The 18747-nt window shown below is 42.2% G+C and overlaps 1 protein-coding gene across 7 annotated transcripts in view; it reads left to right on the top strand.

Annotated features, from left to right (window-relative positions):
* Positions 1 to 18747, top strand: part of TCF20 (transcription factor 20) — a 132518-nt gene that overhangs the window by 109106 nt on the left and 4665 nt on the right. For 6 of the 7 annotated variants that reach the window (XM_071551901.1, XM_071551897.1, XM_071551898.1 and 3 more), the window contains 3 exons: positions 8600 to 8693; positions 15330 to 15379; positions 18312 to 18439. In XM_071551901.1, coding sequence (XP_071408002.1) covers positions 8600 to 8693; positions 15330 to 15379; positions 18312 to 18395 — 228 coding nt within the window. In that variant the 3' untranslated portion in view covers positions 18396 to 18439. The remainder of the gene's footprint in view (positions 1 to 8599; positions 8694 to 15329; positions 15380 to 18311; positions 18440 to 18747) is intronic. The other variant, XM_071551903.1, reaches the window with a different exon arrangement.

The following is an 18747-nucleotide window of genomic DNA, read 5'->3' as shown; positions in this document are numbered from 1 at the left end:
GCGTGCTGTTGTTTTATACTGTACTTGGTAGGCCTTGCACTAAATAGAAATTCATCATATCTTTGGGTGTTTCCTGTATTCAGTATCTAAGAAGGCCAGCAAAGAAATCCAGTCCTACCAGAAAATCCGACTAGAGTGAAGGCTCTTTTGGCCACTGTGCTGTTCTCACAACGTTGTGTGTCCTTAATCATAATCACTGCTCGAAAATTCGAATTTCTTTTTCCTCTTTTAAGTCTGCTTTTCTATCTTACAGACCTTTTTGTAACTAAATTGCACTTATTGTTGCATGTTTAATTCCCCAAATGAATAGTCAAGATAACATAAACTGTATAATTTTTTCTGCTAGACTTGCATACTTCGACAAATTCAAATCCCTGTACTTATGAGTGATTTTCTCAAATGTTTCTCTCTTTCAGGGTGGCTCTTTGTCACCAAACGAAAGGAGATTATGAATTTCTTGGCTTCTTGGATGTGGTAGTCTATTATTTTAGTGTTCCTTTTCAAATACAAAATGGCTACATAGGTGTGTGCTTCGCCTGCTTAATTGAAATTAATTGTGCTTTTCCAGCACCATTTAAAATTACTGGGTTTGTTAATTTTGCTAAATCTGTTTTAGTTTACCATCAGTTTACTCTTGAATAATCTAACCTCTATTCTGGTTCAGTTACGCTTGGCTTTTATTTCATCTGGGTTGTTTCTCCTTCCATTGTTTGAGAGGCGGGGAGGGTCCATCCCCTTTCCAGCCTTGTGCAGCTTTTCACCTGTCTCATACATTCATGCACGTTTAAGCCTTTGATCACTCCACCAAGTGAATGAAACAGGCTTGTAAGGAATAGTGAACATGAGTTTATCACTTAGGTTGAATTTCAGCCCTTTTATATAGTGGTACAATTTAGCTCAACCTTCTTGTTCTGGAGGTAAGACTGAAGAGTCTTAAAAACTTAAAACTGAACAGTAATTTTTAGCTGCCTACATTCTTTTTAATAGTCCATGGGGATTTTCTGTTGTTCACTGTGGAATTTTGCAATCAGATCTCCTGGTCTCCAGAAGAGCTGCTGTTCCAGACAGATGGCAAAGTACATTTTGCTGTGGTGCTGTCCTGCCTCCAGCGACAGCCACCTCTGCACCACTGCATACACTCAGAGGGTTGTAGTAAGCCAGGCACGTGCAGAATGATCATGACACATTTTCTCCCCTCTTTTGGCACTCACAGCGTCAGTGTCCTTGCCTTGGTTTCCCAGTTTCCCAGGCAGAGGCAATGAGGGGCTGGAGCTGGTCCAGAGAAGAGCAACAAGGCTGTTGAAGGCACTGGAGCACAAGTCCCATGGGGAGAGGCTGAGGGAGCTGGGCTTGTTTAGCCTGGAGAAGAGGAGGCTCAGAGGTGACCACGTCACTGTCTAGAACTACCTGAAGGGAAGTTCTAGCCAGGTGGGGGTTGGTATCTTCTCCCAGGCATTCAGCAATAGGACAAGGGGGCACGGGCTCAAGCTCTGCCAGGGGAAATGTAAGTTGGAGATCAGAAAAAAATTCTTTCCAGAGAGAGTAATCAGGCATTGGAATGGGCTGCCCAGAGAGGGGGTGGATTCACCTTCCCTGGAGGTTTTTAAACTGAGATTGGATGTGGTGCTGAGTGCCATGATCTGGTAAAGGGACTGGAGTTGGACCAAGGGTTGAACTTGATGATCTCGGAGGTCTTTTCCAACCCAATCAATTCTATGATTCTATGATAATGCCTATCCCTGATGAACTTGGTTTTGAACCTGCTTATCTTTTTGCCGGCGCAGCATTCTTTGGCAGTGACTTTCATAGTTCAATTACTAGCTGAGTGGAAAAAAGCAGATTTATTTTACATTTAAACCTGATCATCATCCTTGGAAATGGATAAAAATCATTCCCTTATACACATCATATTTGATTTTGTAGATCTTGATCACCTCTCAGTTACCTCTTTTCCAAAATACTTAGACTTTTCTCGTATGGAAGCTCTTTACGGTCCTAGTTATCTCTGTGGCCTGTCCGTTTTTTTTCTGATCAATTGTATTCCTTTATTAATAGGGTAATCAGAACCATGCATAACATTAAGATGTCAGGATACTACAGGAGTGACAGACAGGCATCATGAGGATTTTGGTTTCATGTTATGGATTTCTTTTCTTAATCCCTGCTTGTGTTCTGGCTGTCGTTTTTGTTTTGCGGTTGCAGGGACTGCATGATGTTTCTGTGCAGGATGACATCTCATGCCTTCCTGTGAACAGTAAAGCTGATTCATAGTCTGTCATCATGTGTATGTGTAGGTGAAAATATTTTCACCACATATATCACTTTGGAATTACCAACATTAATTTTCATCTCTATTTTATCATACAGTTATCCACACTTGTGAGATGGTTTTGCAGCTTTTTCCTATTAGTTTGAGATCTGACTTCACAAGTTTTCACACCTTATTGTTCACCCCCCCCTTTCAAGAGTCTCTGTAAGTGCAGTTGAAAAGCTTAAGTGTCTGCCCAGGACCGTACAATTATTGCTGGCAAACCATTCCTTGTTAAAACAAAACGTATTTCTGTTCTTGTTACTTTCTATTTTTTTATTCTGGTTGAGAAAAATAAAATGTTCTGTTCTTAATTTCAAGCGATTCTGTTGTAGTTTAATCAGTTTTGCATGTATTGAATAGGATTTTCCATTTTTAAGGCATTTTCCAGCTCTCATATTTCTTGTTGTGGTTTTTCCCCCATGCCATCCATTTTGAGCTGCCGCCTCCCTTTGTGTTTCAGCAGCCTGTGCAGCGCTGCAACTCTGACTTTGTGCTGTGTTTTCTAACGCAGCTTTGTTAGTGTGGCATCTTCCACATCATGGATTTGTCTGCTGAAATCCTGGAATCAAAGTTTGTCCTTAGTTTCCTGCCAAATTTTCTTTCAGGACTAGTTTTTTATTATTTACTTGATTTGCTTGCTACAGGAGTATAAACAGTCATCAGCAAGAGATACCTTTTTATAATGCAAGGTTAAAGGTTTTTATCTTTTTATTGTGAGGTTCATTTTATTGATACTCTGTGCCTGTGTTTTGATAATTTAGAATTGTTTGTGAGCAAATGGAAACTAATAATATGCAGTACTAATTGCTATCTTTAGCCCCAGTCTCATAAGCAAATGTTTTCATTAACCAGAATCTGCACATCAGAGTAAAAATTCTCTTTTCCTCTCCTGTTTCCTAAAAATGTCTGCCCACCCTGCTTTTTTCATCTCAGTTCCTTTTTGCAGCAGTCTTCCAGAATCACTTACTGCTTTCTCCTGCAGCAAGCAGTACAAATATTTTTTTAGTTTTTCTTGTAGCTTGTTGGAATAAGTTGTCTCTCTGCATCCTGCTTTCCAGGGAAGGGAATGTGGCTGCCTGCTGCTTCTGTTGCCCTTTTGCCTGGATATTAAATCCCAGCCACTTCCAAGCCTGCCAACTGTTTAACCAGAAATAGTCAGAAGGCCCTCCTTCCTGATACTGCAGCTGACTCTGAAATCTTCATTATCTTACATCTGCATTTGTGCAGTGCAATTATACAGCAGCAATTATTTTCCTAAAAGCTTACAATTTAAACAGACGAACGCGAGAGTATGAAAAATGCATGGAACATGTAAAGCAAAGACTTGTACCTGTATAATTAATGCCACGTATGTTTTAGGTTTTGCTTTCCTTTCTTTGTTGGTAACCTTTAGTTGTTGTTTTCCATTTTGTTCCATTTCTGCGTTGTTGACACTGGTATGCAAGAAGGGAAAAAACCAAGATGTCCAGAAAACAAAGCAAAGGAAAAGGGCAGGAAACAAAGAGCGAAAGAAGAACTGGTCATTGAGGAGAGGGAAGTCAGAGTGAGGTCTGAGTGTGGGGTACAGGTGAGCAAACTAAAAGAAGCAATGGATCAGCAAGAAAAGGCTGTTTGGATTAGAGACAGCACAAAACATGATAGAGGTGCATCTGTTGTGAATGTCCTTGCTTAAACTGGCTTGGTAATTGTTCAGCAAGAAAGACAGTGGAGGAGTCGTCTGAAAACACCTTACATTAGTGTAGGCAGAGCCAACAATTTCTGCTCCTAAGCAACTGGTCTGTGCCTGCCCAGAATACGTTGGAAGGGCTTGTCTGGCGGCCCATCCTCCCACCAGCAAAGCCATGTCTGCTGTAGATTCCAGTGCTCCTGGACAAAGGTGTTATCTCTGTCAGTGCAGAGCCAAAGCGAGAAGCTGAGTGTTCTACTTGAGCATCTCAAGGCACTTCTTTTCACAAGCCTGACTGTGCTTGGTTGGGAGGAGGATGGTGGGCAGCTTGGAGCTTACTTTTTGTAACACCTCTGTGGACTTGGGTACAAATTTGAGGGAGGCAAGGAAAGGTACTCAGTAAACAGACTCCTATTCCTTCCATCCAGCAGTGTAGCATAAGAATTCTGAGTCTTCTCTTTTAGTAATGAAAGAATACAATTTGCATGGAGGGAAAAGCCAGCCTTAAAGCCAAAGAAACGTAGCTGGTAGATGGTGTAGCATTTTAAATGAGGCAGTGCCACTCGGCTCTGTGCTGTGGTGTATGTGCCCCAACTGTTCGCACTTCAGGTTGAGTGTTACTTCATTTTGGTAGACAGAGAATGATGAGCTGTAGCAAAGAAGAAATGGGCTGCTAATGGCGTGGAGAGGTAGAGACAATGTATCTGGATCTAATACTGTTGATAATTTAGTTCAAGGGATGGAGTGCCTTCTCTAAACGGCACTTTTCAGTCTCTCCAGCCTATTCTAAGTGAGATATATGTGCCTTGTGGCCAGAGATGAATTGTGGAGATAAGACCTCTGAATCAATCTTCTCTGTGTGGTCTCTTTTTTCCTTCTTTTTTTTTTCCTTTTTTAATTTAAGCCAGGAGTTGATTAGATGCCTGGCAATGATTACTATCCATTGGCACCTCCCGTTGGGAGCACACTCCAAGTACCAGCCTTCAGCTCTTTCAAGCAGGGGAGGTTAAGCAGGCTGCTTACTGAGCAAAAGGAATTTCTCTTCCCATGAGGGCTTGAGTGCTGTTTTCCCTGGCTAAGAATGCTATAATTCCTCTAGAACTGACAGGCAGGCTGCTACCATCTGCTGGCCAGTGGCTGCAGGATGGTGGAATTCGGGTGAAAATTTGTTCTTGGACTAAAGAGAACGATTAGTGATCATTATGCCCAATTCACACATTTCCTGTATGAAGTTTTGTGATTTTATTTTGGTTTTAGAATGTTTACTAGTTGTAGTGTACATAAATACATAAAATAAGGGTTCTAACCAAACCCACAGAAAGTGCCAGCAGGAACTATGCATCATTTTACCTTTTAAAGCACAGCAGCAGTGTCTTGCAAAAGAAGACAAACCATCCAGCATTTTTAAAGCACTTTATTCTGTCTTTATGGAAACACCTGGGTGTATTTGGAAACCATGTGGAATTACATGATGATAGTTTTTTTCAAAGAGTAGGTGATAGACTTTTAAGATGCTTTAGAACCACACAGCTTTGTAGGGTATCTGCTTTGTTCAGTCACTCTGTGGTGTGTCAAGAAGGAGGAACTCGAAAGAAAAGAGAGTTATTGTGTATGTGGCTCCCTCAGCTTCCCCGGAAAGAAGCAGATGGTCAGGGGTCCCGGGAGGTAGGAGAAATGGGGCCATTAGACTGTCAGTGGCTTGTGAAAAGCAGGAGCATCTGCCAGAATGGAGACTTGTTCAGCAGCAGGGGAGCCAGTAGCGGCAGCAGATGATCTCTGCCTGGAGCTGGCAGTGGCAGAGGAGGCCACTGGGGAACTGCTGTTGTGGGCATAGCTGCAGGTAACCCTGGTAAAAATCTCATTGCTCTGCCACACTGGAAAAGGGGAAATGAAGGCTTTTGATGCTCATGCTCTGGCATCTTACCTACCCGCGTTCAGTGTCTAATCACTCCTAACTACAACTGATTTGAAAGCATTCTGTGCCCATTCTCTCTTGAAAATTCAGCAACATGCCTGTCATGTTTCTGCTGCAAGTTTCAGAATAGCAACATGAACCATGCTAGATGCAGCAAAGAATAAGTTGAAAGAATAAATTGCCTTCTGGAAAAGTATCAAAAATTTTGCCAGGGGTCTTGTTTTCAGTTGTATCACACAGTGCACTCTTTTACGACGTGTCTTTTCAGTGTTGAGAAATATTTTATACAGCTGTGGTTTAATCTGTGCTGCTGTGGTTCTTATGCTCTTATTGACTGCTCTGTCTGTACAGGACACACTGTTCCAGGGAAAAATGACCTTCTGTGGCAACAGTGGGATGGGACTTACAAGATGAGATAAAGTGGGGAGGACAGAATGCCTCTGAGGGACAAAACCAGAAATTCATATCTGCATTAAAAATAATAGTAAGGTTGGGTTCTGTCCTGTTTGAATGTTTCATCTCAGTCAGAATAAAGCATACAGGTAAAGAGCTCTGGTTCAGAACTCCTCAAGCTGTACTTCACGGGTACTTGGCATAGGTGAATCTGGGATTACTTCCAGTACATAATATCCTTCTAGAGGTGACTTCATAGCCAGGAAAAGACATTTTCTATAGATGACACTTGGTTTTACTCCTATGGGAGAGTGAATTACGTTGCAGCTTGGCTAGCACTCCATGTATTTTGGTATCCATTTCAATATTGGTTTAGACTTTTTTTTTAACCTTTGGAAACTAACATTCATGTTCTGACAGGCAAAAATAGGCTGCTTGCATGTCTTTTTCCTAGGCCTTTGGAACACTTCTCTTACATCATAAATACTGCAGCAGTTTGTCACGATACACATTCGGTGCTCAGAAGGTAGGCACAGTTTAGTAGGGAGCGCTGACGATCAGCTCAGGATGCTTTGGCACACCCGAAAAGAGAAGGCATTATTTAGGACTGCAGTTGTAGATGTCATGAGAAGTGACATCTCACGAGCTTTCTGTTAGTTGCATCTGCTTTGATTTGAGAAGAGGGCCACCTGGTTTATGGCTGGAGCTGGTTTTGCTTTCATCTTCATTCAGTCATTTAAATACAAACTACAGCCATCTCTGCACAGCACAGAACACCAGGAAGAGCAGTAAGTGACAGATACTCTCAGTGTTTTGGAAATCCTGCAATCCAACCCGTGTGCTGTGCAGAGTGAGGAGCTGTGCTGTGGCTGTGAGCTGTGGCCACATCTATTCTCCAGGTCTGCCCTGCAAGGTGTGTACTCATCAGGGACGTGGAGAAGTGTGATCCAGTGGATGTGGCCACCTTGGCAAAGGAGCCTCCCCATATGGTGAGGAGCCCATGCCTTGTCCAGTGCCAGGTGCACCACTGGTTTGAGCACATCTGTTCCGTGTGCTCTACAGGTGTAGCCTGCTGATAGCCCTAATAGAGCATGTGGAGTTTGACACCAGATCTTCCAATAGGAAGAGTGTTCGTAGATTGTGTCATCGTCTCACTGTGTGCAGTCAGTGACTGACGGCAACTCCTCACAGCCTGAATTCAAGGTGAATTGTACCAGTTATGGGAGGCATTATTATAGTGTTGGCTGTGTTTATCACAATAAAGAACATGTCTCTGTTTCTTAATTATGACTTAAAAGTTACTGTAGGTCATCTTTTTCTGCTAGAAATTTATTTGCATTTCAGTTTTTAAGTAGTAGCAGTCTCTTAGCATTTGGTGAATTCTACCAGATGTGGCTGTATGTTTTTAGAATTGAAAAATACCAACCTATCAAAAATCAGTTTTCATCAGAATCTTAGATTAGTTAACAAAAATCCCTTGCTATATATATTCAAGAAATAAAATTGCTATCTGAATGAGATGCACTCTAGGCTTACTTCCTTAAGTCATTCTTAAGTCATTCAGGATGAAGTAAATGAGTGAGAGGCTTTCATTCTGCTGCATTCCCATCTGTCTGATATTATGCTTAAATACATCATTGACTAGTTGAGCTAATGGGATTTAACTAATGAAAATTGAATGTGGTCATCAGATGAGTCTGAGCTACTTTGACCATAATTGTATGAGCATCCTTGTAGCACTGCAAGTGCTTCTTTTGGAGAAGTGCCATTTCTGTGATGATGAAGTGTTTGCCCATCATGGCATCTTCTCCTGGTCCAGGTAAGCCTTTTGTGATCACCTGAGAAAAAATGTTCAACTTGGCCTTAATCTTCAACTGCTAGTGATAATGAAAATGATGTAACAAATTACTTTTACACTAATGGTGTCTTATAAATCATTATTTGTCATGCTAATTCTCATTTTAAAGGTGCTGTAGGTCCAAAAAAGCTTTTTCCTCCAATTTTAACACTGATGTCATTGTCAGGTACTGAAACATAGGCCAGTAAACAGCTTTGAAAAGTATTTCAAGTTCTTTTTGAATGGCCAAACATTTGGTATCTCTTGCCTGGTTAGACAACTGAAAAGTTTGTAGTTTGAAAGAGGTTCTATTGTTACGTATTTGAAAGGCCTTTATTTGTATGTTGGGGAAAGATGGAGCGTAACATTGTGATTAGTCAGAATAGTGTTGCTAGAACGGGGTTAATTCCCAGGAAAATTCAGGTATTCAGAAAGTTGATTGCAATCTTCATTGCCATTTCTTGGTTTCCCTTTCAGAAATGTTCCCATTGCCAGGAACCAGGAGCCACCTTAGGCTGCTACAACAAAGGCTGCTCCTTCCGATACCATTACCCTTGTGCCATCGATGCAGGTAGGAACAAATGACATGTTAACTGTATTTCATGTTTCTTCAAATTATATGGCACTAAATCTGGAGGTACTTTACAAATGTATTCCCTCTCCGTTTTTCACCCGCTGTGAAGATAATGTAGTTGGTGAGAAGCAGGATGAGATAAACAGCGTACAGTAATGCACTGGGACAAGGTGGAACTTGCAAGGAAAAGGAATCCACCTGAACGTCCCCAGCTGCAGTGACTGAAATTTGACTGCAGTGGGAGAACTGATTGCTCTTTTCTTGCAAAAAATAGAAACCCTTTGTTAAAAGGATGCAAGTTACCAGAAAGTTCTCCTTCCTATAAAAGCAATTCAGTCTCTTGGGTAGGTCCAGTTTTCATCATTATCCGGGCTAATTGTTTGGGTGGTATTATGTCCAGCCATGAGCCTGGGCTTGTGAGTTGGTGGGGTTTGTACCACAGTGACAGTTTTTCATAGAGATAAACCTTCTTCTTGGGTAAAAAAAATCCCAGCTCAGAATAAATAATACCCCGCTATTCCAGTCCCCTCTAGCTCAGTTCTCCTGTCATAAAAAGCTTAGTCTCATAACAAACAGGTAAGGATTCAAGATTACAGCTCTTGACTGGCAAATAATTGCAAGCTTCCTGTTTGTAACTCCGGTTCCAGAGCAGCCCCCTTGTTCACCACCAGTGTTATGCTGTTTTTCGAATGTTAGAGTATTTGAAGTAGGAATGCTCATTTCTGGATGACTGCATTGCACCTCTCACCACGGAATCCCATCCTTTTGGAGACCCACATTTTATTGTAACAGAAATGCTTCATGAAATTAATATTGTGATGGAATGCTTACTAGTACCACTGCAGAGATGGAGAATCCCTGACTTTACATGAAATCAGGTGTTAAAGAAAGATTACTCAGGTTGCAAAAAATGAAACACTCAAAAAGAATGGCAAAAATAAGAGTGTCCATGTAAGTGTAATTTTGATCTCTTATGAATGTATCTTGTAAGACAGTAATCACCTAATTAAAGGATGAGACCTGTTTCCAAAAGGCCCTACCTCACCCTATAGGATGAAAGGGTACTCATTCACGAACATGTGTGGTCCTTGCTGATTCTGCATCCTGCCTACTGCATGTGAGTCCATCTCAGTTCTGAAAGCAGAACTGTGGCATTTTCTGCAGTACCTCTCTCACACCTGAGAGTTTCATGACCATTAACAAACTTGGATTTGTGCTGTGTGTTTGAAACACACAGACTTGAGGCAGATTTGCATTCACACTGTGTTCAGTGTGTGTTTGATTCTGGTTTGTGACCTGCCCTTTTCAATGCTGTGAGAAAACCAAAATAAATTATAGGGAGCATTCCTAGTAGCTTGGGGTGCTTAATTTGGATACTTGTTTTATGAGGTACAGTATGGGGCTTTTTCTGCGATCTAAATACAGGTCTCATAATTAAGATACTGTCCTTTTTCTTCAGATACACCTTCCTCATTAACTCTACTCCACTTCAGCAAATGTAGTAGGATCCTCCAGATGACAAATAAACTGAACAATCATGACTGATTCCCAAGAGAAGTTCTGTGTCATGCATGGAAGGAGCAGTGTTGTGTACACAAAGTAGTATATAATCATGCTATTTATATTAAATGTAATATAATTTGTCTACTATATAATATGTAGAACTGGGCTAGATCAAATTAGGGGTTTTTTTCACTTTTGTCTTGACTTTGCAACCTTTGAGATTTTTTTAGGGTAGCTTTTTGTGTTCAAGTTCCAACACTGTGCTTGCTTCATTTTCTTTCACTTTTGTTCTGAGACATCACTTTGTCATGTGGCCATCTGTCAGAGTGCACAATTCCAAGCTAACTTCCCTCCTTTGAGTAATACAGCAGTGATAAATCGCAAGAGCTGCATGGAGATGGGATACTGGGACTGTGAGTTTCACAAACATATTTAAAAAATAGCAGAGGAGTTGGTAAAACTGGTGAGTCCCTGGTTTCACTCCAGGAAGAGTACAATTTAGTGAGAACAAAGACTCCTTTGTGGGTTTTTTTACACATTTTTCTTTCTGTTTCATTTTCTGTAGCTTGCATGTCTGGTATGTTCTCCACTCTAGCTCTTCATACCAGCCACAGGCCTTTTAACTGATTGGTCTCAGGCTCCTCTTCACAAATTTCTTCTTCCAGTCTCTCCATAAGACCCAGTGCCTCCTACTCCTTTCTGACTTTGTCACTTTTTTCTAGCTTGGCTTCTTTGCTCTTACATCACCTCCTCTTCTCCTTTCTTGCTCATAGCTGTTTTTCTTCTCTGAGCTTTCTTATTCCCATTTGGTTCTCCTACCTTAACTTCTTGTTAACACCAAACCCTGCTAGTCCTGGTTTATTCTTGCATGTTGTCCTTTATGTTCTCTGTTTCACCTTTCTGTGCCTTATTCTAGTAGTTCTTAGTCTCCAGTCTTCTGGCTGAATCAGTCCCGATTCAGTCTTGGGCTCCTGCTGGCACTCATCCTTCTTGCTCCTGAATTATACTAGCAGTGGTCTCTTTATCCTGTTAGCCTTCACTCTTCCTGCAGCTTGATTGCCTTTTGTTTTGATTTCTGCCTTCTGGACTAGTGCTTCCCACTTTGCAGTTTTGAAATGGTCACTTTTTCCTTCAGGTGACTCAAACCTTAGAAATGGCCCCTGACAGCTTCACTGCTTGTGGGTCTGGTGCCAAAATCTGAGGCTCACTGACAAGAAAGACCTGCTCACCCCCAAGCAGAAGTGTCCTTGGTGGAATTTTTAAAGGACTTAGCTGAAATCTGAGAAGCCTCTCCTGAGGACATGCACATGAAAATCCCCCTTTCTCCTTCCAGGGAATTACTTTTGCTGATTTAGTGGTAGCTTTAGCTAAGATTCAGTCCTACTGAAAATCAGGATGTGGCAGAGCTTTTCAGAGAAAAATTCCTGGAGTGTTTAACATGGGCAGAATAACTTTTTTCCAAGAAAGAGTTTTAAGGAAATCATTGGGCTACTTCAGCTGAAGTTTATGACCAAAACAAATAGAAGAGCCCCACCCTGAAGTAGATTCTCAGCATTCAAAATTTCAGCCTGATGGTATGACAGTAAAAGACCTTGTTTTATCTGTGGGTGTAATCAAGCCCTCTTAGTCTATAGACGCTCTTCTAGTAAACCTGTGTAAAAGAAATAAGCCAGCCATATGGAATAAGACTTAATTTTCATTTATGCCCAATCAGAAAATGTAGGCTTCCTTGAGAAACAAATGAGCATTGCTTTCTCTTTCCTCAGCCTGCTGTCTGACTATAACCCCTTTTTATCAGTTTTCTAGTGCTGCTGTTTTTCCTGTGGCGAATCAGATACAGGTATTTCTCAGGTTTCTTGAGCTCAGTGTTGACAGTTTTGACTGTTCTGCTTTGAAAGATGGTGCCACCTCGATTTATTTAGGTTCTGTCACAGCTCTGTTCTGAATCCTCAGATGTTTGTGTTGACACTTACAAGGCCTTTCAGGCTTTTGGAATATGTATGATTAGGTATGTATCTTAAAAAAAAGAAACAAAAAAAGCAACCAGAAAACGGTTGCTGGAGTGTATTTTAGGGTAAGTTGAGTCATACACAGTTGGTGTTTGAGTGTGTGTAGCATCCCTGGGAGTGACCATGCCCTGGGAGTGACCATGCCCTAGTTGAGATGAAGTGTTCATGTCACATCCAAGGCAGCTGCAGTGTGAGCTGAACTGTGTTCCTACCCTTGTGTCCATGTGGGTTAGAAGTTAGTGCCCTGTCAGCTACTGTGCCTCGTTTGACAGGCAGCTTGTTTTTGGGCAGGGGCTGCAGGATGGAAGTGTCAGAAGGGCTCCAGTTCCCTGCAGTGCTGAAGGCTGGCCCTGCAGTGTGACCTGGGCTCTCGCTCCTGCGCCAGGGTCGGGTCCCAGTCCCACCCTGGTGAGCAGCCAGGTTCTGCACTGTTGGTGCTAATTGACTGTTGTGGAATGGCACGTGGCTTTATAATTGCCAGTTTGTACATATAGAGGCTTTTATATAGCCTAATTCAGCCTCTCTTTTAATCTCCTTTCATAGAAAATAATCTGTGGCAGTATAGAGTGCAAGAGAGCTGAATATTTCTTATCCATTTGCATAAAAATCAAGATCAGCAGTGCCACTTAAGTAATTTTTGTATGGAGATGACTGTGGTTAACATTGTCTGTGTTTGGCTTTCGTCTGTCCAAATTCATGAAGAGCCTCTGATGTCTCAAGATAACTTAGTCCTAGGCATGTCTCCATGGAAACAGGATCTTTGTTTTCTGAAATTTTATATCCTCTCCCTCTGCTTGTTCCTCCCCACCTGGAGTCAGATCCTGATGGTTGCAGCACACTTGTCCCCTCAAAATGCATCACAGACAGTTCCACTTACAAAAGATTTTTGACTGTAAATTAGGAAAAGACTAACAGCAAAATAAAATGAATTTTCAGAGAATAGAAATGCTCCGTCTTCACAAGTAACATTAAAGATAAGTAACAGGCGGAACGCAGAGGGCAAGACAAAGTATGAAGCTTACAGAAGAATAATTGCTTCTATTAAAAATGGTTTAGGTTTCCCTGGCTGCTTTATGGAGAAAAATCTGTGCAAACAAGGACAAGTCTCAGTTCTTTTCCCTTTCTGCCACAATGAGCTGATCATAGCTATGTGTCTGCTGACTCCATGATGAATTGTAATCTGTGATATAAAATACTTGGAACTGCTAACCAAGATCCAGGCCAGCTTTGTAATGATGAACAATTTCTGCCTTATTGGTATTCAGCTGATTTTCTACAGTGTGCTGATGAAATTTTTTATAGCTGTCCTTTAATAGAAACAAAAAAAATGCTATTAATTGGTTCTGCTATTAGTATTTGCAACAAAAATGCTGATGTTAGTAACAAACTGGGCTCCATACACAGATCAGGCACGAGGCACAAGGTTTCTGGCAGTTCTTCCTGATCCTTGTACAATCTCCCTTTCTGATGCACTAGCTAAAGAACTGCATTCATTAGCAGTGTTGGGTTTCCAAGGAAGAAGAAAACTCCATCCTGCTCTAACATACTGTGTATGTTTTTATGATTGCTCTGTACACTTTGGATGATTGCTATATTATGCAGTGATAATTCATGCTGTAGCCTAAATGTACGATTCCTGCCCTTATAATGAGGAAACATTTTATTTATTTCCTGTGATTTGCTAATGCTGTATTTGAAATTATCTGCAGCAGGATTAAGGGTTTTACTCCCCTTTGCTAAAATCTCTCCAGTAACTTGGCCTATTGCATGCTGTTTCCCTTTGATTCAGGCCAGAGGCATTCATGTTGAAACACAGGCAGAGGGATGCTCTGCCAAAGCCTGGGTATCTAGAAAGCTTTTCCCTCAAGCTTTAGTTCCAGTCTCCTGCTGTCTGCTAAACTCTTCCAGCAGATTGAAACAGCAGGTAGCACTGGTTATGCTACATCCTTAAGAGCGTTTTAAATTAGCACATTTTATTTACCATTGTGCTCCTCTCCTTGTGAGCGGTTGGGTAGGTTGGACCCCCAGGAGGTCAGTCATGAGCACCTTGTGAATTCTCCTGGTCAGTCGGTGTTGGTGGCTCCGAGGGGGTGATAGTGCTGGGCCCTGCTGCTGTGGCTGGGTGTGAGCCTCCCTCCCCTGCAAGAGGCGGCTGGAACAGAGCAGCCTCAGGCGTTGGGGCAGGCCGGGAGGTGACCCTGCAGTTCAGGGTGCCCAGGGCAGGCAGCCGAAGGCTCCCAGTGCTGCTTCTTCCTTTGGCTGAAGTTCCAGGAGCTGCTGGCTCTCATCCCTCAGAGGCACAGTCTGGGAAGGGGGGATGAGAGGAGAAGCAACTCTCACACTGGCAGTGCTACTAAAAAAATGTTGCTCAAATGGCAGTATTACTTAATTTGTTCCTAAATAAGCAGTTCTACATAGGTGCCCCACTTCTGCAATAAATTTATATCATTAAACTATTTCTTAGGTCACAAAAGCTTTTCATATATGAGTCATGAAAGCAGACCCAAGAGCAGTATGAGTGACCTGGCTGCCAGACATGGTGTCACAATGTAAACCGATCACCAGGATTTGGGATTGCAGTTAAACATTGTACACACCCATACATGTACATACACCATACATAGACTCATAGAGCCGATTGGGTTGGAAAAGACCTCAGAGATCATCAAGTCCAACCCTTGGTGCAACTCCACACCCCTTCTGCCCCTGGTGTTGGCAGGGCCTTGGGGTAAGGATGAAAGACAGTGGTTTCGCTATGAAAGACAAGGACTGTCCTGATGGAATGAATGTGTCCATCTGCCTTGTGCTGCAGCAAGGAAGGCTGGAATAGCTGACCGGGATTGGGACACAGGATTTGTGGAGTTGCTGTTGTGATTCTTACTGCATACAGAGCATCGGGAAGACCAGGGGTGCTTGGTAATCCAGGCAACATTGGCACTTGGGGTGTTGAGTAATTCTGTTTGCTGAAAACAGAAGCAAGGAGTGGAAGGGATGAACCTTCTAATAAGGTAGTCTTTGAATAAAAAATTTATACCTGTAAGCCAAGATTATCACATGTGATGTATTACTCAAGTTGGTTTTCATTTAAAAAGTAATAAATTGCTGTCTTTTCCTCCTTTAGATTGTTTACTAAACGAAGAGAATTTCTCAGTGAGGTGCCCCAAGCACAAGGTAAGAATCCTCTCCTGGATTAGACCCGTTTTTTGCTGTCCTCTTTTAGCTTCTAAATTTAGATTAGTAATTTTATACCTGGATAACATCTGCAGTCAGAGATGCTTCTAGTGTGTAATTCCAGTGTAATTCTTCTGTGATGTGTGCTTGTGGTCTGTGTTTGCTGGGGGCAAACATCAACTCAAGAAGAATACAGAGCTTAAGAAGATAAAATTTTTGTCCCATCTGTTCCGTTATTCTTTAGATCCTTGATGACTCTTTAGAAAGCCCAGCTTTATTTCCTGAATTCTGTGATAGAATCAGTACATTGCTCGCTGTTTCTGTTTGAGTGCTACATTTTTTCTCCTTGAATTTACTGAGAATGCAAGAGGGAAGAAAAATGGCTTAAGGAAAAGTTCTCCTGGATCTGGGAAACACCTTTTCCTAGTTTAGTGGTAGTAACTAGACTGAGTCCTACCACTCAGCCTTCAGTAGATCTGTTGGGTTGTTTGTAGGTCTTTGGCTCTTCAGAAGACCCAAATCCTGCTTCTGCCCAGGGTTTGGGTATCCTTAACTCAATGTCCCTGTATCCTGCAAACACAGTTGTGCTGAGAGCTGTCTGTGTGGAGAGAGGAGACAAGGTAGACAGTACATACTCTCCTGTACTCATGAATAATGGGATACAGTGCTGAGGATGCTCCTCCCAGCCTGTAAGGGAGGATACATCTCTGCGAGGGTGTAGGTACCAGTCTTCCAGTTTTAAATGCTCAGAAGTATCCAGAAAAATTACTGTTCTGGTGGCCAGCTGGATACAGCAGGAGTTGTGCAAGAGTGTGGATGGCTTGTGCTGGAAAACAAATGAGAATAGGGAAGAATTGTGTAGCTTTCTAGCAGGGGTTAGTCTCCATTTAGTTCTCATCTGCAGATCTCTTTTCTGCCTAGAACTAGACTGACATCTGGTGGTCTTTTGTCTTCACAGATTATCCTTAATCTGCCTTTTGTAAGCATACAAGAATTAGTCTCCTGTTCCTTTCTGGATGTTCTACCACAAAATGATGTATTTATATACACGTATTTAAAATGTGCAGGAAGATTCGGTTGCATGTTCAGGCTGTTATCCACAATTGGCCTACTTTTCATCATATAAAAGAAAATAAATTACTCTGCACAGCTGTGGAATAATGTTGACAATGTACAGCAAGTTTAAATTGATGTGTTAGTGCTACAAGACCTGCAGATCCTGCCAAACAAAACGGGGAAGGATGAGCTCCCCTTACTGTGGAATGTAACTACCTAAGTGCCACCCTCTGCTCAACTTTGGATACTTGGCTACAGATAACTGGAGGGTGTTCTGGTTTTGGCTGGAATGGTTATTTTCTTCCTGGTACTCACTTGTCAGCTGGGGTTTAAACCATGACAGAAGGTTATGCTTTTGAAAGGTTTTTTATTCTTGCTGCCCTTTTCCTGAAGTATTACATGGAAACACAGTGTTACTACATAGGTGGCTCGAGTCCTTGCTGCTGTGTGTGAGCACTTGCAGTGATTTCAGACAAAGAATCCAGCCTCACACAGAAGGTTCCGAGCAGGCACGTGGATTTCTAAAGTAATCTTGGGGGGTGAGAGGGGGAAAGCTACCAGTTAAGTTCTTAAAGGTACTTTATGAGGCAGTAAAATTTTTAATTCTATTCAAAACTATCCCACTGCAGATCATGTTCTTTGTTGCATCAAAACCAGAAATTGAACACCAGCCTTTCTCTGTCACTGAAGTTTGTTGGCTGTTGCTTAGTAAAGACACGAATCATTTGAAGTCAAGCAGGGCTGTGTTTGCTTGGCTGTGACTGCCCTTTACCACGTGTTTCACTGATCATGACCAGTTTGTTCCAAATTCTTCTGCAGCACAGAATGTAGGATCCCTCTGCTCCTTTTGTTGTAGTGGCTGGGAAGGGGAGTTCAGGCACTGGCAAGGCAGGAATAGGAAGGTTGAAAACCATTGCTCTAGAATGACTGGAAATAAAGTGCATCATTTTTTTTTGTGTTATATGAACCTTTGCAATGGAGAGGAAGAAAGACTTTAAACCGTTGAAAGCAATGCCTTTAGGTATCACCAGCTTAGCACTATTAGCTAATTAGTAACTGTCTGATACCTCATTCTTCTGCTCTGTAGTTAATGGGGGAAGAGCTACCTTGATGAATCCACTAGCACTGAGCAAGTCCCCCAGTACTGTGCCTGCTGCCCTTTTGCAGTCCAGGCCTCACGCTGGTAAATACACTTCATCATAATGAGCAGCTTCTGGAGAGCAAAGGTGCTTCTTGCCTCATTAACTGCGCTTGACACTTCAGGCATAAGCAAGGCAAGTCCAGAGGGACTGGTCCTGCCTTTCCCTGTGTTCCCCAGTGAGCTTTCCCATTTCCTTCTGTCAGCATCAATGCTTCAACCGTCTATGTCCTGAATGTGCTACTTATGCAAAATACCAGCTTTTATCACAGGGAAAACGCTGTCTGAAAACTAATCATCTCTTGAAGAGTTAGCTGCCTCTCACAAATGCAGCTGGCTCTGTGTCTGCTTCGCAGCAAGTGTGGTTGCAACAGACCAGAGGAGGATGCTGAGGAGGCTGCAAGAGGGATGGGACACCTCACCTTTTAGAACCTTTTAGATTGTCTTAAGCCATCTCTGGAGCAATATTAAAGTGATGCTTCTCAGCTTGTTCTACCTTTTTGTGTTAAATTCTGCGTTTCTTAAAGTTAACCAGGCTTTCATATCTCAGCCTCTTCACTTTTGCGGAATTACTTGCTTTTGTCTCAGGGAAGACTCAGTCTGAAAATTCTGTGTCTGGTTTCAATACTGACTTCTCTTTCTCTCTCTCACTTTCTGTATGTTCACTTTCCCTACCCCTGTCTTCTGTTTTTCCCTCATTTTCTTCCTCCTCCTCTGTCTGGCTTGCCGGTTCGTCAGCCCCTCCTTCCTTGCTCTCTTCCCTCCTTGCAGAACAAGATGGTGAAAGGCAGCCTCAGCACAGAGCAGTCGGAGCGGGGGTGAGGGGGGAAGTGTTCTCCTGGGAATGGATATAAAAGCAAGCACAGGTGAGTTGGGGAGAGTTCCAGTTTCCACCTGCTGCCTTCTGCCCGTTTCTGTGAGAACTCAAGGTGCTCTTGTGTACATTCAGAACATTTGTAATGGTTTATTTTTCCTGCTACCATTCTGTTCAGGATAGCGACATCACTGTTTTGTATTTTGCAGCAGTTCCTTCTGTTAAGTGGCAAAAGGCAGAGCCTGTTAGCTGTTAAAACTGCTTGATTACTCTCTCAGCTAAACCACTGGCAGAAATCTCCTTTTGTATCATGTCCCTAAGGATCAGAAGGATTTTTTTCTGTGAGTCTCAGAGCAGTTA

Source organism: Pithys albifrons, chromosome 3, assembly GCF_047495875.1.
Source record: "Pithys albifrons albifrons isolate INPA30051 chromosome 3, PitAlb_v1, whole genome shotgun sequence".
Taxonomy (NCBI): domain Eukaryota; kingdom Metazoa; phylum Chordata; class Aves; order Passeriformes; family Thamnophilidae; genus Pithys; species Pithys albifrons.
Note: the sequence above shows the minus strand (reverse complement) of the source record. Positions and strands in the feature narration are given on the sequence as shown.